This window comes from Schistocerca americana, chromosome 9 (assembly GCF_021461395.2).
Source record: "Schistocerca americana isolate TAMUIC-IGC-003095 chromosome 9, iqSchAmer2.1, whole genome shotgun sequence".
NCBI classification, from domain to species: domain Eukaryota; kingdom Metazoa; phylum Arthropoda; class Insecta; order Orthoptera; family Acrididae; genus Schistocerca; species Schistocerca americana.
The window spans coordinates 192,623,269-192,646,892 of record NC_060127.1 but is presented as its reverse complement, the minus strand read 5'-3'; the positions used below and the strand labels follow the sequence as shown (position 1 = coordinate 192,646,892).

The following is a 23,624-nucleotide window of genomic DNA, read 5'->3' as shown; positions in this document are numbered from 1 at the left end:
CATGGTCTACTGACTGAAGTGCATGTTCCGCAATGGCCGATTTATCTATTTTTCCCAGTCGACAAAGACTTTATGCTCCTTTACCCTCGTATTCACACTTCTTTTCGTAGTACCAATATAGATCTCACCACAAGTACACGGAATTTTATACACATCGCTAGATGATAATGGTGGCCTTCTATCTTTAACAGAATGAAGTACTTGTCCTATTTTTCTGGTAGGTTTGAATACTGGTTTCACTTTATGTTTCAGCAAAATTTTTGCCGGTTCGATCTGTAACCTTACTAATGAAAGGTAAAGAGAGACAAGAATTTAGGGTGCCAACAATTTCGGATACCTTGTGGACGCGGTATGACGACACAGGGTGTTACAGAGCCCTTAAGCGCTTACGTCTGTGGGGCAACGATAAGGAACCTACTTTCATTATGCTTATAGGAAAGATGAAAGAGAAAGAGTTGATCGTGACATGAAAATGAAATGGAAGAAAATGCTGTGAACAGCTAGGAGCCTCTGTGGGTGCTAAACACATTGTGCAAGCTGCACATCCCTGGAGATTAACTAAAAGCTATACAAAAAAAATCTTAAAGCACTTCTCATCACAATAACTAAGCATGACATACTTCTTTGACAACAGAGTTATGTGTTTAAAATACACAGGCAGTAACTGTATAATGGATGCAAAATTTATGCTATAAAGGGGATTTGCTCTAGAGCAAATGCTGCAAATGCTTCAGTATATATCAACACTCATAGTACAGAAGAGACAGTGGTGTAGCGGCTGAGGGGCGTACACATGCAGTATTCGCACAGCAGCGGCACAGGCAGTGAGCCGGGTAGCTACACAGCACTGAAAGTACATGCCCCGGGCATTGATGCCAGAACCCAAATGGAGACGGCAACGGGAAGTTGATGGGCAGCGAATGTTGGGCAGTGCCTCTGGGTGGCGTGGGCTGTGCAGCTGGGCAACAACAGCGGGGCCCGCAACACAGACATGTGGGCTGGCTGTGAGTGTGAAATGAGACTGGAGCACACGCAATATGCACGTGTGTCTTGTGGCGGATCTCAGTGGACTGGTGATATCAGGGGCGATGGAGGTGGGTGGCAATGGCAGGCGAGCCACACTGGCCGTGAACAGCTGCAGCACGGCAGCAACTCGGATGTCCGGCGCGCACATGTTGGTGCCGCACTCAACGAGACGTAGGCAGACTTTGCCCCGGGTGTCGGTATGTGCGGACGCAGCATCTGGCGCGACGTCGAGCCGACGCCCTGCGGCACCCGGGCTCGGCTTGTAGAGGAATGACAGCGGCGAATATTGACCGACCACACAACGTCAAATGTGAACCAGAATAAACGGCCACTCTGTGGACCGAATGGTGGGAACGAATCATGATTCTGACACCAATTGTAAAATTATACGGATGCTAACATGTCACTTCTGACACCAAATGCAAAAGAGTTCGTGCCAGGAGGGGGGATATAATTGTTACATCCCACTTCTGACACCAATTGTAAAGTTAGGGGAGTTTATGAGAGACTCCTGCAATTGCTGTTAATGTATAGCTTGGCAGGGAAGGGGGAAGAAGGTTGTTAAATATACCTCGTTGCGGCAGTGTGCAGGAGGTCGAGCGGTCAGGATTTGGTAGTGGGCATCCAGGGCTGCCGTTAAATGACAAAACAGGAAATTAAGTACAATGAACAGGATATATTTCAATATATGGAGTATGAAATGGCACGCCAAGGATTGGAAGTTAGTGGGTTTAGGCCAGTCTAGGAGGTCAAATAAATAATTAAAATGGGCAATAGAAGGGGAAGTTGTTCACGTTAACTTATGTCGGTGGCCAGTCGGCAAAGGCAGAGCCAGAGGCTGTGCCTTCCAAAAAGGCATCTGTTCTGCTCGAGGTCTGGATTACAAGAGAGAGAAGCAAGTGTGTTCTGCTCCACAGGATGCTCCGGTGTCCACTCACATGATCAGTAACCCGTGCACGCTATTGGCTGAAACCAATGGCGTGAATTCGCTAGCAGTTGCAGCAGAGGGCTCAGGGTGTCTCCTGTCAGCAGCTTTAACTGGACAGAACTGCCTCAGTTTTGAAAGGCAAGTGACTTGTGTCACATAGACATGGTGTGAATTACTCTGGGAGAAAACTTGTAAAGATTCCAAGGGGCATTTGAAATAAATTTCTTAAACCAACACCCTAAAATATTCCTTGACTGGCTGCCATCCTGTACAGACTCTAAAAGAAAGCGTGGGCGAAGATGAGGAAGCATTTTGTCCCTGACGATGTAATGAACACCACAGCTACAGCCTGCAGTACCAACTATTTAAACCTTTCGGGATGTGAGGTCATGGTCGAAGAAACTCTCCTGTTCCTGACTTTTCATCCAGGACTAAGCTGGACGTCCTCAGAGATGTTCCTCTGCTGAGTCTTGCTGACTGACCAGTTGGATGTCCGAGAGCAACATAAATACTATAGGGAAGGGGGAGTGGTCAAAGCAACAGGTGATGAACAGAGATAATCTTTGTCAGCGATTAAACTTAACTATCAATCGTCATTTTGTTAAAGTTAAACCTGTCTACCGATTCTGCAGAGCTACTGTCCATATATCGCTAAGTTTCATTGCCTCCTCTTTCCTGTTAAAATTATCCTGATGCTTATAAATTTCAATGGCTTCTCTACATAGTCGTGGATAATAATTTGATGTTGTAGATAAAATTTCTGTTTCAGAAAACTTCACTTTGGGGTTTCCTGATTGAAGAGCATGCTCTGCTACAGCTGATTTCTCTATTTTTCCTTGTCGGTAAAGACTTTTGTGCTCTTTTAACCATCTATTTATGCTCCTCTTGGTAGTTCCAATATAAACTTTACCACAAGTACACAGAATTTTGTATACACCACATGTCAACAGAGGAGGGCATTTATCCTTCACGGATTGGAGCGTACTTGACTTATTTTCTTTGTTGGTCTAAAGACTGATCTGATGTCATGTTTCTGTAAAATCTTACTGGTCTGATTAATTACTTTTTTAATAAAAGGGAGAGAAACTATATTTTTCCATCATTGTGGTTCATCCTTGTCCTTGGTACTTCTGTTCCTTGGTCACAAAATTCTCTTTACCTCTTTCCCTGAGCACCTATTTTTCTTGAAATCCTGCTTCAGATGTTTTATTTCAATGTCCAGGTGTTCTGATGTGCATACCTGTTCGGATCTATTGACAAGATTTTTAATGACACCTCTCCCTTGTTGTGAATGGTGATTGGAGTTTTTATGCAAATATATGTCCGTATGTGTTACTTTCCAAAAAATTTTGTTCCAAACGTCCATCGGACTGTCTCATAACTAAAACGTCCGAGAAAGATATTCTTTACCATTTTCCATTTCCATGGTGAACTGGATTTTTGGATTAATTTTATTTAGATGGTCAAAGAATTCGTCCAAAGCTTTTATACCATGGGACCAAACCACAATGTGTCATCTACAAACCGGTGCCAGTGAGATGGTTTCTTCTGTGCTTTGTCCAGAGCCGATTGTTGGAATTGCTCCATATGGAAATTAGTGATCGCAGGACAAGGATGAACCACAACAATCGAAAAATACAGTTTCTGTCCCTTTTATTAAAAAAGTTACAGTTCAGATTGGTAAGATTTTACAAAAACATGACATCAGATCGGTCTTTAGACCAACAAAGGAAATAAGTCAAGTACTCCGATCTGTGAAGGATAAACATCCTCCTCTGTCAACATGTGGTGTATACAAAATTCCATGTACTTGTGGTAAAGTTTATATTGGAACTACCAAGAGCAGCATAAATACACAGCTAAAAGAGCACAAAAGTCTTTACTGACAAGGAAAAATAGAGAAATCAGCTGTAGCAGAGCATGCACTTAAAGCAGGAAACCATGAAGTGAAATTTTCTGAAACAGAAATTTTATCTACAATGTCAAATTATTGTCCACAACTATGTAGAGAAGCCATTGAAATTTATAAGCATTGGGATAGTTTTAATAGGAAAGAGGAGGCAACGAAACTTAGCGACATATGGACAGTAGCTCTGCAGAATCGCTAGACAGTTTTATCTTTGACAAGACAACAATCAATAGTTAAGTTTAATCACTGATAAAGATTATCTCTGGTCATCACGTATTACTTTGACCACACCCCCTTCCCTACAGTTGCGTTGCTCTCAGACGTCCAACTGATCAGTTGGCAAGACTCAGAGGAGGAGCACCTCTAAGGATGTCCAGCACAGTCCTGTATGAAACATCAGGAACAGAAGAGTTTCTGGGATCACAACCTCACATCCCAAAGGATTTACCAGCAGCTATGTCATCCGGTCATCAAAGCCTTCATTCTATGATCAACCATTTAAGGTTGTCCAGATGAGAGACAGTTATTTTATGGACATTTAGCAAGCAACTGATATGATTATTAACACAAATAAAGTTGATATAAGTACTGCAAATTTATTTTTAAAAGTCAGCATTTGTTTGTTATGGTGTTTTGGATCATACCAAGTAATAACTTGCTTTCCTAAAAATCAGTGAGCAAGTGTTAATGTGGAGTTAGTCCATATTTATGTCCCTGAGATCTGAATAAAGTTTATTTTGAATGAGCCAGAAAGTACATTTCGTTACTTAGCCTCTTTACCATGATAACTTTTCAGTTGTGGATCAAGAAGTGGAGGTCCATATATAGTACACAGTAGTTTAAGGTTGAGCTTGTCTAGACCTACATTGATATACTTGGTTTTGCTTGTATTTATGTGAACAATCTAATTTTTAAGTATTGCCCAATGTTTTTGAGTCATCCTATAAATTATCTTGCTCGTAAATTGATTTTTCGTGTTAAAATAGTATGTACTTCAGTTCTCTTAAGTCGCAATAAGTAATTAAATATGTGATATATTATTTATTATTACATGAGAATTCCTCAGACAGACAAGATGTAAGACTGTTAACAGCTAAATAACAGTCCCTCTAGAAATTACCTCAAACTCAGTAATTTCAGCCACTGATGAAATCATGTGAATTGTCACAGGGAGCAGACCCAGAGAAGTATGACCTTGTGCAGAAAGTGCGACACCTACAGAGGAGGGTGCTGAACATGTCTAAGATGGCAACAGACCGTGAGACGCAGATGAAGGAAATGGAGCGACGCTATAAGGAACTTGTCGAAAAGACAGAGAAGCAGTGCAAGCCGGCACAAGAACTGGCAGACAAACTAACTGAAGTGAAGCACACTCTGGAGAAGAAGACTCAAACTGTTAAGGTGAGAGATGCCTAAACCCAGCAAAAAAAAACATGCAGCACGAGGACAGCATGCAGACATGTCAGTGTCAATTTTCTATACCGTCAACCTGTAAATTGCTGTTTGGGCCACAGTTGATAGTTCCCGAATGAGTACCCACACATTTATCATGAAGTGTATCTTGGGAACTCGTGCTGCAATGTGTGATAGGACTTAACCTGGTGGACCAGTAGCTCACTTTCCGTGCCTGATGAAGTAGTGATGAGATGATAATATTTCAATTGTAAGAGTCTCTTTTTTTCCTTTTATTTGTGCCTTTGTCCCTTATTGGCACAAGGTTGACACGGTTATGATTTGGTATGATTAATTTAAGGGATGACCAGATGCCCTTCCTGTTGCCCCAGTACGTCCCAGAACGGAATACACGGTGTTGTCAAAAAGTAGCAGGAATTTTAGTTTTTCTTAAGGAATCTTTATTTTTTCATTGACATCCACTTTGTCCACTTTGAAGTGATCCTCCTCATATATAATACATTTATGCCAGTGCTTTTTCCAGTCTTGGAAGCTCTTAGGAAACCCACTTTCTATTAGGGTGTTCAGCTCCTTCAGCGGTTCTCTTTTTGATTTGTCACTGGCAGCAAAATGACATCCTCAGGAATAGAAATACATTGCAGGGAGCCATGACTAGCTGTGGAATGGTTTTGTTTTTTGTCAAAAAACACGAACAAGCATTGAGGCGTGAGAGGGAGCATTATTGTGATTCAATTTCCGCAAGTGACTGTGCCACAATTCTGGTCATTTTCTTCAGATTGCTGTGTGCAAACCATGCATAGCTTCCAGTTAGTATTCAATGTTGACTGTACAAGAATAAGACAGGAACTGGTGATGCTTTATCCCATTGTAATTGAAGATAACAGTGAGAAGAACCTTCACATGTGATCAAACTTTTCAAATTTTTTTGGCTCTGTTCTTCGGGCAGTTCAAATTGGGATGACTGGGTCTTGGTTTTGACTTAGTTCCCCTGTTTCATCACCTGTTTTAACCTTCTTTAGAAGTTCTAGATCACTGTTAATTTTATTCAGCATTTCCTGAGCAATGTCTAAGTTACATCGTTTTTGGTGGAAATTCAACAGTTTCGGGACAAACTATGCTCTTACTCACTGGATGTCCAAAGCATCCAAAAAAATTTCTTAGCATGATCCAGAGGATACGCTGACATCATCAGCAACCTCTCTGATGGTGATTTGGTGATTTTCCAGAACAATTTTTTTATTTCTTCCACATTGTCATCGGTATTTGATGTGCTAGGGTGCCCAGTTACTAATCTTCACCCAGTACTAATCTTCAGCATCTTCTCGGCCCAGTTTGAAACATTTATAATGTTCAACAGTCCATTTCAAAATTCTGCAGTAGCATTAGTAAAGAAACACTGTTCACTGCAAGTAGATAAATTTAAACATGTGAAGATGGTATGCCAGGCATCTTTAAATTCAATTCAATTCAATTTATTATCATCCATTTTATCATATACCTGATATAGGAATTGTGATATGGAAAGAGAGAGAGAGAGAGAGAGAGAGAGAGAGAGAGAGAGAGAGAGAGAGAGAGAGAGACAATTTATATTTTTAACAATTAAGGGAAATAACATTTTCTTAATTACACTTCAACATTTTCTTAATTACACTTTACATAATTTGTCTTCTTTTTACATGCAATATGGAAAAAACAAAGTTTTATACAAAGAGCGCTATTTGTTTAGATAGCAAAGAAATTCATCAAAATCATAGAAAGTTTGATCTAATAGTATCCTATTTAATTCCTTTTTAAATATATGTAAGTTTTTTTTGTTTTTTTTATTTCTTTTGGTAAGGCATTGAATATTATTTTGGTACAGGGCTTTTGAATGTATGTTTCTAGAGAAATCATACCTGTTTCTGGTTTGATAGTTTATGACCTGTTTAGATAAGAGAATTCTTAATTTGACTTGAGGAAACATACTGATTCATAGATGAATAAATTAGAGCGGGTCAACATTTTTAATTCCTTAAAGAGTCCTCTACATGGGTCTCTGCAGGCAACACCCTTCAGGATAGGAATAGCTCTCTTTTGGAGCATAGAACAACTTTTTGTGAAACCTGTATTCCGCCAAAATATAATACCATATCTTAGATGACTATGTATGTGAGAGTAATAGGCACATAGTACTGTTCCAAAATTGCAGTTTTCTTAATATATAACACTATTTACTAAGTTTTTATTCAGTAGTACAACATATTTTTCCCATCTTAAGTTATTGTCCAACCATACACCTAAAATTTTTGTAAAAGAAGTTTGATTTATTAGACATTTCCCAATCTCTACTGTTATGTTATTTTTTACTTCGTTTGTTATGTGCCTAAAATTCATCCAAGCGTTCTTTTGTCATTTATAATTAAGTAATTGTCATTGAACCATTCAGCTGCCTCATTTGTTGTAGCAGTTATTTTATCTTGTAGGCCAGATTCACTAACTCCCTTGACCAAAAGGCTCATATCGTCTGCAAAAAGTACTGATTCTGCTCTTGTTAGATGATTAGGAAAATCATTAATAAAAACAAAGAAGAGCAGAGGGCCTAGAATAGAACCCTGGGATACACGACAGTTGACTTTCTGATATATAGAATAATATTTTGTGCCATTATGTATTATTTCAACACTTTGATATCTGTTGCACAGATACGATTGAAACTAGCTGTATGCTTTTTCATGGACTACATAGCTATACAGTTTCTCTAGCAAAATATCATGGTTGATGAGATCAGATGCCTTGGATGGATCTAAAAATATTCCACAATTTAAGTCCTCATTATCCATTGCAATTAAAACCTGATTCAAGAAATGATATACAGCTGTTTCAGTAGACCTGTTTTTCCTGAACCTATTCTCTTCATTGGTTAGAATTTTGTATTTGTTTAGAAAACTCAACAGTCTCTCATACATAACCCTTTCAGTAACTTTAGAAAAACCTGATAGTTGTGACAATGATCTATAATTTTGTATGGTATATGGATAGTCTTTTGTATAAAGTGGCTTTATTATTGATTTTTTAAGTGCAGAAGGGAAATCACATTTTAAATGCTATATTAATAATATCAATGAATTTGGTTATTATTTTGTTTGCACTATGTTTTGTGACCTTATCAGGAATACCATCACATCCACAGGACATTTTATTTTTCAGCTTATTATTTGCATTTGTTACTTATGAATGTGTAACTGGGTACAAAAACATTTCTCTCTTCATTTTTGAGAACGTTTCACTTACTAACTTTTTAGTTCACCAAGTTGTTGATAAGATTTTGAGCAGTTTTAATGTCATAGTCATTGAACATGTAAGGCAACATATAGATGGTCTTCAACTTTTCCTTCCTTTTTTGTCATAAGATTATTGTTTGTCACTTTGGATTTACCTATGTTATGGTTTATGACCTTCCAAACTGATTTAGTTTTATTGCTGCCTTTTCTGATAATTAAATCATTGTTCAGTTTTTTTTTCTGTATGAATAACTTTTCTGTAGACTTTTCTGAAGCCTCTTAGATAGATATGGCTTTAATGCTGCATTACTCTTTGAATGCTAACCCAGATTTCTGGGAGTACCTGCAGATTTCTTAATTCCTGCAGTTAACCATGAATTAGAGTTGAGAGAGATTTTTACTTTTCTAAGGGCAAAGCAACATCAAAGTGCCTATAAAAGTAATTGACTGCAGCTTATTCATTATAAATTAACTTCAGGTTCCACAGTTCCATTGTTGTGATATGTCACAAGGAACAAGAATTATTTACTAATGTTAATATGAGAAAGAAGAAACGTGCCAGGTTAGCCAATGTGTCGGCCAGCATGGATGTGGTTTTAGGCCATGATGAAGAATGTGGTTCAGTTGTTGCAATGTGAGGTGGTATTAGAATGAAGGGGTAATCCTTTGTAGCTTCTTCTTTGGGATGGCGGGAGGATTGAGAGGGTGTGTGGGGAAATGGCACAAGAAATCTGTTTGTGAACTGCGTCTGAGGTATAGTGCTTGTCTGTGAAGGCCTTTGTGAGACCTTCAACAAATGAGGCAAAGGAGTGGTTGTCACTGCAGATACGCTGTCCCAGCTATCCAGGCTGTATGGGAGGGATTTTTTGATGTGGAAGGGATGGCAGAGGTCGAAATGGAGGTTGGTGGGTTTAATATGGACAGAGGTGTGGCCAGAACCATCAGAAAGTAGGGGTCAACATTCAGGAAGGTGGCATGCTCAGAGTGGGAGGATCAGATGAAGCAGATGGAAGAGAAGGCATTTAGGTTGTGAAGGAATGAGGACAGGGTGTCTTGGCGTTGAGTATAGATCATGAAGGTATCATCAGTGAATCTGAAGCAGACCAGGGGTTTAGCGTTTGGGAAGGTTAGGAAGGTTTCCTCTAGATGGCCCATAAACAGATAGGCATGGGAGGGTGCTATGTGGGTGTCCACAGTTGTGTGGTAGATTTGTTTGTTTTCTTTTCCTTCAAAGGAGAAGTAGTTCTGTGTACGGATTAAGTTAGTAAGGTGTATGAGGAATGAGTAGTGGGTCTGGAGTCTGAAGGACATTGGGACAGGTGGTGTATGATAGCAGCAAGAACGTGAGCATGAAAGTTGTTGGTGTATGGGGAAGAGGCATCTGCAGTGACAGGTTGGGGTCCATGACGTAAAGGAGTGGGGAAAGTGGAGAGTTGGTGAAGGAAGAGATTTGTGTCTTTGACATCGGAAGCTAGAGTGTGGACAACTGGTCAGAGGTGTTGGTCAGTGAGGACCATTTGTACAGTAACAATCTATCCTTTCCAATTTTTGTTAACTGCCCAACATAAATTATTAATCAGGGATTTTGGGTAGCTCTCAAGAAACTACACTACTAGCCATTAAAATTGCTACACCAAGAAGAAATGCAGATGATAAACGGGTATTCATTGGACAAATATATTATACTAGAACTGATATGTGATTACATTTTCATGCAATTTGGGTGCATAGATCCTGAGAAATCAGTACCCAGAACAACCACCTCTGGCCATAATAACGGCCTTGATACGCCTGGGCATTGAGTCAAACAGAGCTTGGACGGCATGTACAGGTACCGCTGCCCATGCAGCTTGAACACGATACCACAGTTCATCAAGAGTAGTGACTGGCGTATTGTGATGAGCCAGTTGCTCGGCCACCATTGACCAGACGTTTTCAATTGGCGAGAGATCTGGAGAATGTGCTGGCCAGGGCAGCAGTCGAACATTTTCTGTATCCAGAAAGGCCCATTCAGGACCTGCACCATGCGGTCGTGCATTATCCTGCTGAAATGTAGGGTTTCACAGGGATCGAATGAAGGGTAGAGCCACAGGTCATAACACATCTGAAATGTAACGTCCACTGTTCAAAGTGCCGTCAATGCGAACAAGAGACGTGTGACCAGTGGCACCCCTTACCATCATGCCGGGTGATACGCCAGTATGGCGATGACAAATGCACGCTTCCAATGTGCGTTCATCACGATGTTACCAAACACGGATGTGACCATCATGATGCTGTAAACAGAACCTGGATTCATCCGAAAAAATGACGTTTTGCCATTCGTGCACCCAGGTTCGTCATTGAGTACACCATCGCAGGCGCTCCTGTCTATGATGCAGCGTCAAGGGCAACCACAACCATGGTCTCCAAGCTGATAGTCCATGCTGCTGCAAACGTCATTGAACTGTTCATGCAGATGGTTGTTGTCTTGCAAACTTCCCCTTCTGTTGACTCAGGCATCGAGACATGGCTGCACGATCCATTACAGCCATGCAGATAAGATGCCTGTCATCTCAACTGCTAGTGATACGAGGCCAGGCCGTTGGGATCCAGCACGGCGTTCCGTATTACCCTCCTGAACCCACCGATTCCATATTTTGCTAACAGTTATTGGATCTCAACTAACGCGAGCAGCAATGTCGCGATATGATAAACCGCAATTGCAATAGGCTACAATCCAACTGTTATCAAAGTTGTAAACGTGATGGTACTCATTTCTCCTCCTTACACGAGGCATCACAACAACATTTCACCAGGCAATGCTGGTCAACTGCTGTTTGTGTATGAGAAATCGGTTGGAAACTTTCACTAGTCAGCACATTGTAGGTGTCGCCACCAGTGCCAACCTAGTGTGAATGCTCTGAAAAGCTAATCATTTGCATATCACAGCTTCTTCTTCCCATCAGTTAAATTTCATGTCTGAAACACATCATCTTCGTGGTGTAGCAATTTTAATGGCCAGTAGTGTATGAAGTTGGTTGATGACATAACATTCCAGAGAGAGAACACAAACTGAGATTGGGATAGGAAACTGATTGTGCCCTTTCAAAGAAAATGTCTCAGCATTTGCCTTGTGTGACTGAAGACACATATATGTGTGGTAGGACAGGGATCCTCACAAATACAAGTCCAGTGTGCTAACCAGTGCACCACCTCGTTTAGTCAAAAGTAAACTGACAGAGCAAAACACTTCCATACCAGGCACAGTCAGAAGAGTGATGTAAGTGTCTTACAGCTTCTTCATAGCAAAACAGCTTAACCACCCACCTTATAAAGATCATTCCAAACAAATTAAAATTAATTACAGCTATCAGAAATAGAGATAATGAGCACACTTTAAATGAAACTCTATGTTTGAAATGCCTAGACATCAACATGGAAAATTAACTAGGTGTGTGGATCTAGCCAAGTTGCTCTTATTGCACTTACAAATTGCTCTTATTGTATTTACTCACAGGTTGGACTGCTACACTCAGTGCTGTGCTATCACATAACCTCTCAGGGTAATTTAGCTAAGGTCAGAAACATAAAGAATATTACGCAGAGTTGATAACTGAACACCTTGCAGAAGCCTCATTGGGGTGTTGGAATTAATACACTTGCAGGCCAATATAGTTACTCTGAATATTGGATGTAGGAATAACTGAAGGAAATTCATCCAGGATACATACTTGACAATCATCTTCTTTTGGTTCCCTGGCTGCATTCCCATTAGTAATTTGAGTAATAACATCCATCATCAGCCACTCCTTCTATAATTTACTAGGCCATTGGACTCATGGATGTACTTACCCAACCGCGATATTATTGCACTTGGCCTTGCGTTGTTATAATTGGAAACATGTGGGACTTTCCAGTACACAAGCGCAACTGCGACTAGGGAAAACACATTGCACAGTGAAAGATTTCGTAACAGTTGTGCATGTACCATCAAATGCTTCAGCATGTCCTCATGAAATATCATGATAAAAACTCACGATAAGCTGACCAAAGTATCCTCATTCCTGTGTGCAATAATATTGTGGTCAACTAATAAATTCCATTTAAGACTATTGTTCGTAAAAGGTTTTTAACTTTTCCAAAATTTAAACTGCTAATAGTCATCACTGAAATCAGTAAAGTTTCAGAAGTATTTAGTATGAAGTAGTGAATCTAATTAGTTTTATTTATTTATTTAATGCCCATTTTATCAGATTCATGATGTAGGATTTCTCAAAGTACAAGACAGTATAGAATTATATGTATTCACATTCATGTACAAAGTATAGGCACATACAAGTTGTGAAAGTACATCTAGACTATTTGCTTTCTTATCTTGTAATAAAGTAAACAGTAGTCTACTTTATTAAGTATAAGAAATTAGGATTTTATGTACGTTCCTACAAACACAAAAAATGGTGGAGAAGATGTGTGTACTAGTCTTGCAAAAAACAAAAATAATGTCGGTAAAAATGTATTGAATAGTGACATGTCTAAACTTCAAAAAGAAATAAGTGAGCCATTAGTCAAATGAAAGTTCATTTCCCTTCCACAAAATAACTTTAACAAGTGGAAGAAAATACCATATAAAAACAGAGATGTAAACATGAAAAAATTGCCAAGGAGTGAAAAACCAAAAAGTTGGTGGTTAAAAACAAATTTCATGTTCTTTCCATGAGTGAAGAGGCGGATTTAGGCCTAATGTTGGTAAGGGAACATGAACTTTTGAGCAAACCTTATCAACAGAATTGTGGTACAAGCTCTTAAGGTCAGCATTAAAGCAAACAGTGACAGTGAGAAACTGAGCATGTCATCTTCTGCATGTAGTAATGGGATGAATGAGAAAGACAATATCAACGAAAATATGAACGTAGTGTATTATTTTTAACAGACAATCACAGCAAAAATGTGATGAGACTTTTCAAAGAAAACAGAAAATACGACGCAACAGGTATTGTGAACCCAGGAGGAAGTACGAAAAACATTAACGGTGTCGACTTAAAATATCAGGAGAAAATGACTATGTCATGTATATAGCAGATGCAAATGATATTGCAAAAAACCAAGCAAATAACTGCCTAATGGAACTAAAAAAGTTCCTGGAATGCAATAAACAATGAAATACAACAGTTGCAACCTTAACACACAGATACGATCTAATGTGTCACTTGTTTGTCAACAAAGAAATTCGAAAAACTAACATTAAAATAAAACAAATGTGCCCTTTGGTAGCCTCCTCGATATAGGCAAATTGGACAGATGACAGCAGACCAAACACAGAATGCATCTAAATTATGAAGGAAAAAACTTTGTGTGTAAAATGATAAATGAAATCATTGTGAACAGAGAGAGAACAAACAGCAAAATTCTGTGTACCAGTGTAGAACCAGTCTCACCAGCAGTGAAGAAGCATCATCATCAAAAGCAGCAGAATCATCAGTAACAGGACCAACAGTTGAAACATCAACACATGCAGCAGAAACTGCTGCCCATCCTAAATGCAACAGAAAGCAAACCCAGCGTTTTTTATGGTGAGTAACACAAGAGAAAAAGAATACAAGTTGTGCGAAACATCTCTCTTGTGTGTTCAATACGAGTCTTCCACACCTCAAGCAAAACTATCAACCAGCGTACTGGAAAAAACCACTCCTAGCAAACAGCATGCAGATGCAGGGGTGGGCAAAAATCAAATTTTGTCTTTATTCCACCTAAAATATGTCATCTCAAGAATAAAATAGACCAGTTGCTAATAAATTTAAAAGACAGTGTGAAAGTGAGCTTGATATACTAGGTTTCTCAGAACATCATGTTATGAGTGGAATTCACGTGCTACCAATTGAGTACTTTAATTTATCAGCACATTTTGTACATCTACCATGAGATAAGGTGGAGTAGCAACATCATCATCATCATCATCATCATTTAAGACTGATTATGCCTTTCAGCGTTCAGTCTGGAGCATAGCCCCCCTTATACAGTTCCTCCATGATCCCCTATTCAGTGCTAACATTGGTGCCTCTTCTGATGTTAAACCGATTACTTCAAAATCATTCTTAACTGAATCCAGGTACCTTCTCCTCGGTCTGCCCCGACTCCTCCTACCCTCTACTGCTGAATCCATGAGTCTCTTGGGTAACGTTGCATCTCCCATGCGTGTAACATGACCCCACCATCTAAGCCTGTTCGCCCTGACTGCTACATCTATAGAGTTCATTCCCAGTTTTTCTTTGATTTCCTCATTGTGGACACCCTCCTGCCATTGTTCCCATCTACTAGTACCTGCAATCATCCTAGCTACTTTCATATCCGTAACCTCAACCTTGTTGATAAGGTAACCTGAATCCACCCAGCTTTCACTCCCGTACAACAAAGTTGGTCGAAAGATTGAACAGTGCACAGATAACTTAGTCTTGGTACTGACTTCCTTCTTGCAGAAGAGAGTAGATCGTAGCTGAGCGCTCACTGCATTAGCTTTGCTACACCTCGCTTCCAGTTCTTTCACTATGTTGCCATCCTGTGAGAATATGCATCCTAAGTACTTGAAACCGTCCACCTATTCTAACTTTGTTCCTCCTATTTGGAACTCAATCCGTTTATATTTCTTTCCCACTGACATTACTTTCGTTTTGGAGATGCTAATCTTCATACCATAGTCCTTACATTTCTGATCTAGCTCTGAAATATTACTTTGCAAACTTTCAATCGAATCTGCCATTACAACTAAGTCATCCGCATATGCAAGACTGCTTACTTTGTGTTCACATATCTTAATCTCACCCAGCCAGTCTATTGTTTTCAACATTTGATCCATAAATAATATGAATAACAGTGGAGACAGGTTGCAGCCTTGTCTTACCCCTGAAACTACTCTGAACCATGAACTCAATTTACCGTCAACTCTAACTGCTGCCTGACTATCCATCTAAAGACCTTTAATTGCTTGCAAAAGTTTGCCTCCTATTCCATAGTCTTGTAGAACAGACAATAACTTCCTCCTAGGAACCCGGTCATATGCCTTTTCTAGATCTATAAAGCATAGATACAATTCCCTGTTCCACTCATAACACTTCTCCATTATTTGCCGTAAGCTAAAGATCTGGTCCTGACAACCTCTAAGAGGCCTAAACCCACACTGATTTTCATCCAATTGGTCCTCAACTAATACTCGCACATTCCTTTCAACAATACCTGAGAAGATTTTACCCACAATGCTGATTAAAGAGATACCTCTGTAGTTGTTACAATCTTTTCTGTTACCATGTTTAAAGATTGGTGTGATTACTGCTTTTGTCCAGTCTGATGGAACCTGTCCTGACTCCCAGGCCATTTCAATTATCCTGTGTAGCCATTTAAGACCTGACATTCCACTGTATTTGATGAGTTCCGACTTAATTTCATCCACCCCAGCCGCTTTATTGCACTGCAATCTATTGACAATTTTTTCCACTTCCTCAAATGTGATCCTATTTCCATCATCATTCCTATCCCATTCTACCTCGAAATCTGAAACATTACTGATCGCATTTTCATCTACATTGAGCAACTCTTCAAAATATTCCCTCCATCTGCCCAAGGCATCCACAGGATTCACCAGCAGTTTTCCTGACCTGTCCAAAATACTTGTCATTTCCTTCTTACCTCCCTTTTGAAGACTGATAATTACACTCCCCCCAATGAACCATGGACCTTGCCGTTGGTGGGGAGGCTTGCGTGCCTCAGCGATTCAGATAGCCGTACCGTAGGTGCAACCACAACGGAGGGGTATCTGTTGAGAGGCCAGACAAACGTGTGGTTCCTGAAGAGGGGCAGCAGCCTTTTCAGTAGTTGCAAGGGCAACAGTCTGGATGATTGACTGATCTGGCCTTGTAACAATAACCAAAACGGCCTTGCTGTGCTGGTACTGCGAACGGCTGAAAGCAAGGGGAAACTACAGCCGTAATTTTTCCCGAGGGCATGCAGCTTTACTGTATGATTAAATGATGATGGCATCCTCTTGGGTAAAATATTCCGGAGGTAAAATAGTCCCCCATTCGGATCTCCGGGTGGGGACTACTCAAGAGGATGTCGTTATCAGGAGAAAGAAAACTGGCGTTCTACGGATCGGAGCGTGGAATGTCAGATCCCTTAATCGGGCAGGTAGGTTAGAAAATTTAAAAAGGGAAATGGATAGGTTGAAGTTAGATATAGTGGGAATTAGTGAAGTTCGGTGGCAGGAGGAACAAGACTTCTGGTCAGGTGACTACAGGGTTATAAACACAAAATCAAATAGGGGTAATGCAGGAGTAGGTTTAATAATGAATAGGAAAATAGGAATGCGGGTAAGCTACTACAAACAGCATAGTGAACGCATTATTGTGGCCAAGATAGATACGAAGCCCACACCTACTACCGTAGTACAAGTTTATATGCCAACTAGCTCTGCAGATGACGAAGAAATTGAAGAAATGTATGATGAAATAAAAGAAATTATTCAGATTGTGAAGGGAGACGAAAATTTAATAGTCATGGGTGACTGGAATTCGAGTGTAGGAAAAGGGAGGGAAGGAAACATAGTAGGTGAATATGGATTGGGGGACAGAAATGAAAGAGGAAGCCGCCTGGTAGAATTTTGCACAGAGCACAACATAATCATAACTAACACTTGGTTTAAGAATCATGAAAGAAGGTTGTATACATGGAAGAACCCTGGAGATACTAAAAGGTATCAGATAGATTATATAATGGTAAGACAGAGATTTAGGAACCAGGTTTTAAATTGTAAGACATTTCCAGGGGCAGATGTGGACTCTGACCACAATCTATTGGTTATGACCTGTAGATTAAAACTGAAGAAACTGCAAAAAGGTGGGAATTTAAGGAGATGGGACCTGGATAAACTAAAAGAACCGGAGGTTGTACAGAGATTCAGGGAGAGCATAAGGGAGCAATTGACAGGAATGGGGGAAATAAATACAGTAGAAGAAGAATGGGTAGCTTTGAGGGATGAAGTAGTGAAGGCAGCAGAGGATCAAGTAGGTAAAAAGACGAGGGCTAGTAGAAATCCTTGGGTAACAGAAGAAATATTGAATTTAATTGACGAAAGGAGAAAATATAAAAATGCAGTAAGTGAAACAGGCAAAAAGGAATACAAACGTCTCAAAAATGAGATCGACAGGAAGTGCAAAATGGCTAAGCAGGGATGGCTAGAGGACAAATGTAAGGATGTAGAGGCCTATCTCACTAGGGGTAAGATAGATACCGCCTACAGGAAAATTAAAGAGACCTTTGGAGATAAGAGAACGACTTGTATGAATATCAAGAGCTCAGATGGAAACCCAGTTCTAAGCAAAGAAGGGAAAGCAGAAAGGTGGAAGGAGTATATAGAGGGTCTATACAAGGGCGATGTACTTGAGGACAATAATATGGAAATGGAAGAGGATGTATTTATTTATTTATTTATTTATTTATTGTTCCGTGGGACCACATTTAGGAGAAGTCTCCATGGTCATGGAACGAGTCAATACATGAAATTATAACACGATTGTAGAAACAGATAAAATGAAATATAAGAAACATATTCAGGCGACAAGTCGTTAGTTTAAATAAAGAAAATCAAAAATGTACACTGGAATTTGCTTAATTTTGTATCTCTTCCAGGAGCTCCTCGACAGAATAGAAGGAGTGAACCATGAGGAAACTCTTCAGTTTAGACTTAAAAGTGTTTGGGCTACTGCTAAGATTTTTGAGTTCTTGTGGTAGCTTATTGAAAATGGATGCAGCAGAATACTGCACTCCTTTCTGCACAAGAGTCAAGGAAGTGCATTCCACATGCAGATTTGATTTCTGCCGAGTATTAACTGAGTGAAAGCTGCTAACTCTTGGGAATAAGCTAATATTGCTAACAACAAACGACATTAAAGAAAATACATACTGTGAGGGCAATGTCAAAATTCCCAGACTATTGAATAGGGGTCGACAAGAGGTTTTCGAACTTACACCATACATAGCTCGAACAGCCCGTTTTTGAGCCAAAAATACCCTTTTTGAATCAGAAGAATTACCCCAAAAAATAATACCATATGACATAAGCGTATGAAAATATGCGAAGTATACTACTTTTCGTGTTGAAATGTCACTTATTTCAGATACTGTTCTAATGGTAAATAAAGCGGCATTTAGTTTCTGAACAAGATCCTGAACATGGGCTTTCCACAACAGCTTACTATCTATCTGTACGCCTAGGAACTTGAACTGTTCCGTCTCGCTTATAACATGCCCATCCTGTCTGATTAAAATGTCAGTTCTTGTTGAATTGTGGGTTAGAAACTGTAAAAACTGAGTCTTACTGTGATTTAGCATCAAATTATTTTCCACAAGCCACGAACTTATATCATGAACTACATTATTTGATAATGTTTCAATATTACACACAAGATCCTTCACTACCAAGGTGGTGTCATCAGCAAACAGAAATATTTTTGAATCACCTGTAATACTAGAAGGCATATCATTTACATAAATAAGGAACAGCAGTGGCCCCAGCACCGACCCTTGGGGAACGCCCCATTTAACAGTGCCCCATTGGGACTGAACATCATTACCACTCTCAATATTGCGGAGGATTACCTTCTGCTTTCTGTTCTTAAAGTAGGAGGCGAACCAATTGTAAGCTACTCCCCTTACTCCATAATGTTCCAACTTCTGCAGCAATATTTTGTGGTCAACACAGTCAAAAGCCTTCGTTAAATCAAAGAAAACACCTAACGTTCGCAACCTTTTATTTAATCCGTCCAAAACCTCACAGAGAAAAGAGAATATAGCATTTTCAGTTGTTAAACCGTTTCTAAAACCAAACTGTACATTTGACAGCAAATTATGTGAATTTAAATGCTGCAGTAACCTTGTATATACAACCCTCTCAATAACTTTAGCAAACACTGATGGCATAGAAATAGGTCTATAATTGTCAACATTATCCCTGTCTCCCTTTTTATAAAGTGGCTTCACTACCGAGTACTTTAATCGTTCAGGAAACCGACCACTCCTAAAGGAAAAGTTACAGATATGGCTAAGTACTGAGCTAACATACGTGGAACAATACTTCAGTATTCTGCTAGATACCCCGTCATATCCATGAGAGTTCTTGGTCTTTAGTGATTTAATTATTAACTCAATCTCCCTCTTGTCAGTATCATGGAGGAGCATTTCAGGTAACAGTCTCGGAACACTTTTTTCTAAGAGCGCTATATGATTCCCTGTTGGGACTAGGTAGATGAAGATGAAATGGGAGATATGATACTGCGTGAAGAGTTTGACAGAGCACTGAAAGACCTGAGTCGAAACAAGGCCCCCGGAGTAGACAATATTCCATTGGAACTACTGACGGCCGTGGGAGAGCCAGTCCTGACAAAACTCTACCATCTGGTGAGCAAGATGTATGAAACAGGCGAAATACCCTCAGACTTCAAGAAGAATATAATAATTCCAATCCCAAAGAAAGCAGGTGTTGACAGATGTGAAAATTACCGAACTATCAGCTTAATAAGTCACAGCTGCAAAATACTAACACGAATTCTTTACAGACGAATGGAAAAACTAGTAGAAGCCAACCTCGGGGAAGATCAGTTTGGATTCCGTAGAAATGTTGGAACACGTGAGGCAATACTGACCTTACGACTTATCTTAGAAGAAAGATTAAGGAAAGGCAAACCTACGTTTCTAGCATTTGTAGACTTAGAGAAAGCTTTTGACAATGTTGACTGGAATACTCTCTTTCAAATTCTAAAGGTGGCAGGGGTAAAATACAGGGAGCGAAAGGCTATTTACAATTTGTACAGAAACCAGATGGCAGTTATAAGAGTTGAGGGACATGAAAGGGAAGCAGTGGTTGGGAAGGGAGTAAGACAGGGTTGTAGCCTCTCCCCGATGTTGTTCAATCTGTATATTGAGCAGGCAGTAAAGGAAACAAAAGAAAAATTCGGAGTAGGTATTAAAATTCATGGAGAAGAAATAAAAACTTTGAGGTTCGCCGATGACATTGTAATTCTGTCAGAGACAGCAAAGGACTTGGAAGAGCAGTTGAATGGAATGGACAGTGTCTTGAAAGGAGGATATAAGATGAACATCAACAAAAGCAAAACAAGGATAATGGAATGTAGTCTAATTAAGTCGGGTGATGCTGAGGGAATTAGATTAGGAAATGAGGCACTTAAAGTAGTAAAGGAGTTTTGCTATTTGGGGAGCAAAATAACTGATGATGGTCGAAGTAGAGAGGATATAAAATGTAGGCTGGCAATGGCAAGGAAAGCGTTTCTGAAGAAGAGAAATTTGTTAACATCCAGTATTGATTTAAGTGTCAGGAAGTCATTTCTGAAAGTATTCGTATGGAGTGTAGCCATGTATGGAAGTGAAACATGGACGATAAATAGTTTGGACAAGAAGAGAATAGAAGCTTTCGAAATGTGGTGCTACAGAAGAATGCTGAGGATTAGATGGGTAGATCACATAACTAATGAGGAAGTATTGAATAGGATTGGGGAGAAGAGAAGTTTGTGGCACAACTTGACCAGAAGAAGGGATCGGTTGGTAGGACATGTTCTGAGGCATCAAGGGATCACCAATTTAGTATTGGAGGGCAGCGTGGAGGGTAAAAATCGTAGAGGGAGACCAAGAGATGAATACACTAAGCAGATTCAGAAGGATGTAGGTTGCAGTAGGTACTGGGAGATGAAAAAGCTTGCACAGGATAGAGTAGCATGGAGAGCTGCATCAAACCAGTCTCAGGACTGAAGACCACAACAACAACAACAACAACATGGTTTTCCAGCAGCTTGACCCATAGTCTCCAACCTGTTTCCAAAGTCTTCCCACGATTTCTTCTTGGATGCTGCAATTATCTGTCTGGCTTTGTTTCTTTCTTCAACATAACTTTCTCTGTCTACCTGGGTTCTGGTATGTAGCCATTTTTGATACGCCTTCTTTTTCCTTTTACAGGCTGCCTTGACTGTATCATTCCACCAAGCTGTTTGCTTCATCCTACTTTTACACACTACTGTTCCAAGACATTCTTTAGCCACTTCTAGTACTGTGTCCCTGTACCTTGTCCATTCCTTTTCCAATGACTGTAATTGACTACATTCAACTAACTGGTACCTTTCTGAGATCGCTGTTAAGTACTTGTGCCTGATTTCCTTATCCTGAAGTTTCTCCACTCTTATCCTCCTACATATGGACCTGACCTCCTGCACTTTCGGCCTCACAATCCCAATTTCACTGCAGATTAAATAATGATCAGTGTCATCAAAGAATCCCCTGAATACACGTGTGTCCCTCACAGCTTTCCTGAATTCCTGATCTGTTATTATATAGTCAATGACAGATCTGGTTTCCCTGCCTTCCCAAGTATACCGGTGAATGTTCTTATGTTTAAAAAAGGAGTTTGTGATTACTAAGCCCATACTGGCACAGAAATCCAAGAGTTGTTTCCCGTTCCTGTTGGCCTCCATATCCTCTCCAAATTTACCCATAACCTTTTCATACCCTTCTGTTCGATTTCCAATCCTGGCGTTAAAATCACCCATGAGCAGAACACTGTCCTTGTCCTTTACTCTAACAACTACATCACTGAGTGCCTCAAAAAAACTATCCATCTTATCCTGATCTGTCCCTTCACAATGCGAATATACTGACACAATCCTAATTTTCTCGCCAGACACTGTCAAATCTATCCACATCAGTCGTTCGTTTACATACCTTATTGCAACTACGCTGGGTTCCATTTCTTTCCTGATGTAAAGCCCTACACCCCATTGTGCTATTCCTGCTTTGACTCCTGACAGGTAGACCTTGTATTCTCCCACTTCCTCTTCTTTCTCACCCCTTACCCGAATGTCACTAACAGCTAAAACGTCCAGCCCCATCTTACTTGCAGCCTCTGCCAGCTCTACCTTCTTCCCAGAGTAGCCCCTATTGATATTAATAGCTCCCCATCTCATTACCATTTGTTTGCCAAGTTGTATCTTAGGAGTCCCTGGTTTGTCAGTTAGAGGTGGGACTCCGTCACCTCCAAAGGTCCGAGGTATTTTGCTCTGATTGTTGCCAGCATCATATTTAAAGTACCAGGGAAGCAGGTTGCTAGCCTTACTTGCCCCGAGTCCCATTGGGTTTTACCCCTAATGGCTGAAGGACTAACCGGTGGATTTGGTAGTCTTTGCTGTATGAGCACAAAGGTGACCACGACTCAGAATATGTCCGAGATGCCCAGCCTTATTCCAAAGTAACTGGTATCCCGACTGTCGGGACCACTTACTTGGCCACTCATACGTTGCCTGTGGTTCATGAACTAGGACATGACTACAGGAACCCACACCATGAACCACGGAGTAGCAATATTTGTAAAAAAAAAAGAAAAACAATGTAGTGTATTATAAATCTCTAGATCCAAGCAAATACTGTGATGAAGAGCATTTTCAGGTGCGTGGCTTTGAGTTAACAGCAGACAGTGCAACAGTTATTGTACTGGCACCTGCTGAAAATCTGAATGTATTTCTGAGACAAATAGAATCACTTCTGTCCCACCTATGTAAGAAAACTAAATCAAACATTGTTATGGGTGACTTCAGTGCGGATTTTTTAACAGAAAATAAAAACAAAACGGGCTTTGAACGCCTGATGTGCTGTTAAGACTTAGTACCAGTGGTGTACACTGAAACTAGAGTAACAGCTGGTTCTAGCACTTTAATAGATAATGTATTTGTAGATAAAGATATATACAATAATTTGACTGTGAGAAGTATTATAGATGGCCTCTCTGATCATGAATAGCAATTACTCACTCTAAACCAAGTAAATGTACAAAGGAAAGAAAATTTCATTTGGAAAAACTTTAGGATTATAAACGAACACACCATTGAAAACTGTAATCAGTATTTACAGCTAGAGGACTGATCTCCTGTGTATGCTGCAATTGATGTTAACTCAAAATTTAATATATTTATCAATGAATATTTATTAATGAATCCATGGAGAAGAAATAAAAACTTTGAGGTTCGCCGATGACATTGTAATTCTGTCAGAGACAGCAAAGGAC

At 39.9% G+C, this 23,624-nt stretch overlaps 1 protein-coding gene across 1 annotated transcript in view; it reads left to right on the top strand.

Annotated features, from left to right (window-relative positions):
- Window positions 1-23,624, top strand: part of LOC124550809 (cilia- and flagella-associated protein 58-like) — a 281,635-nt gene that overhangs the window by 218,553 nt on the left and 39,458 nt on the right. Inside the window, exons 16-17 of the mRNA XM_047125536.1 lie at window positions 5,034-5,264; window positions 13,904-14,088. Of these exons, the coding sequence (XP_046981492.1) occupies window positions 5,034-5,264; window positions 13,904-14,088 (416 nt within the window). The remainder of the gene's footprint in view (window positions 1-5,033; window positions 5,265-13,903; window positions 14,089-23,624) is intronic.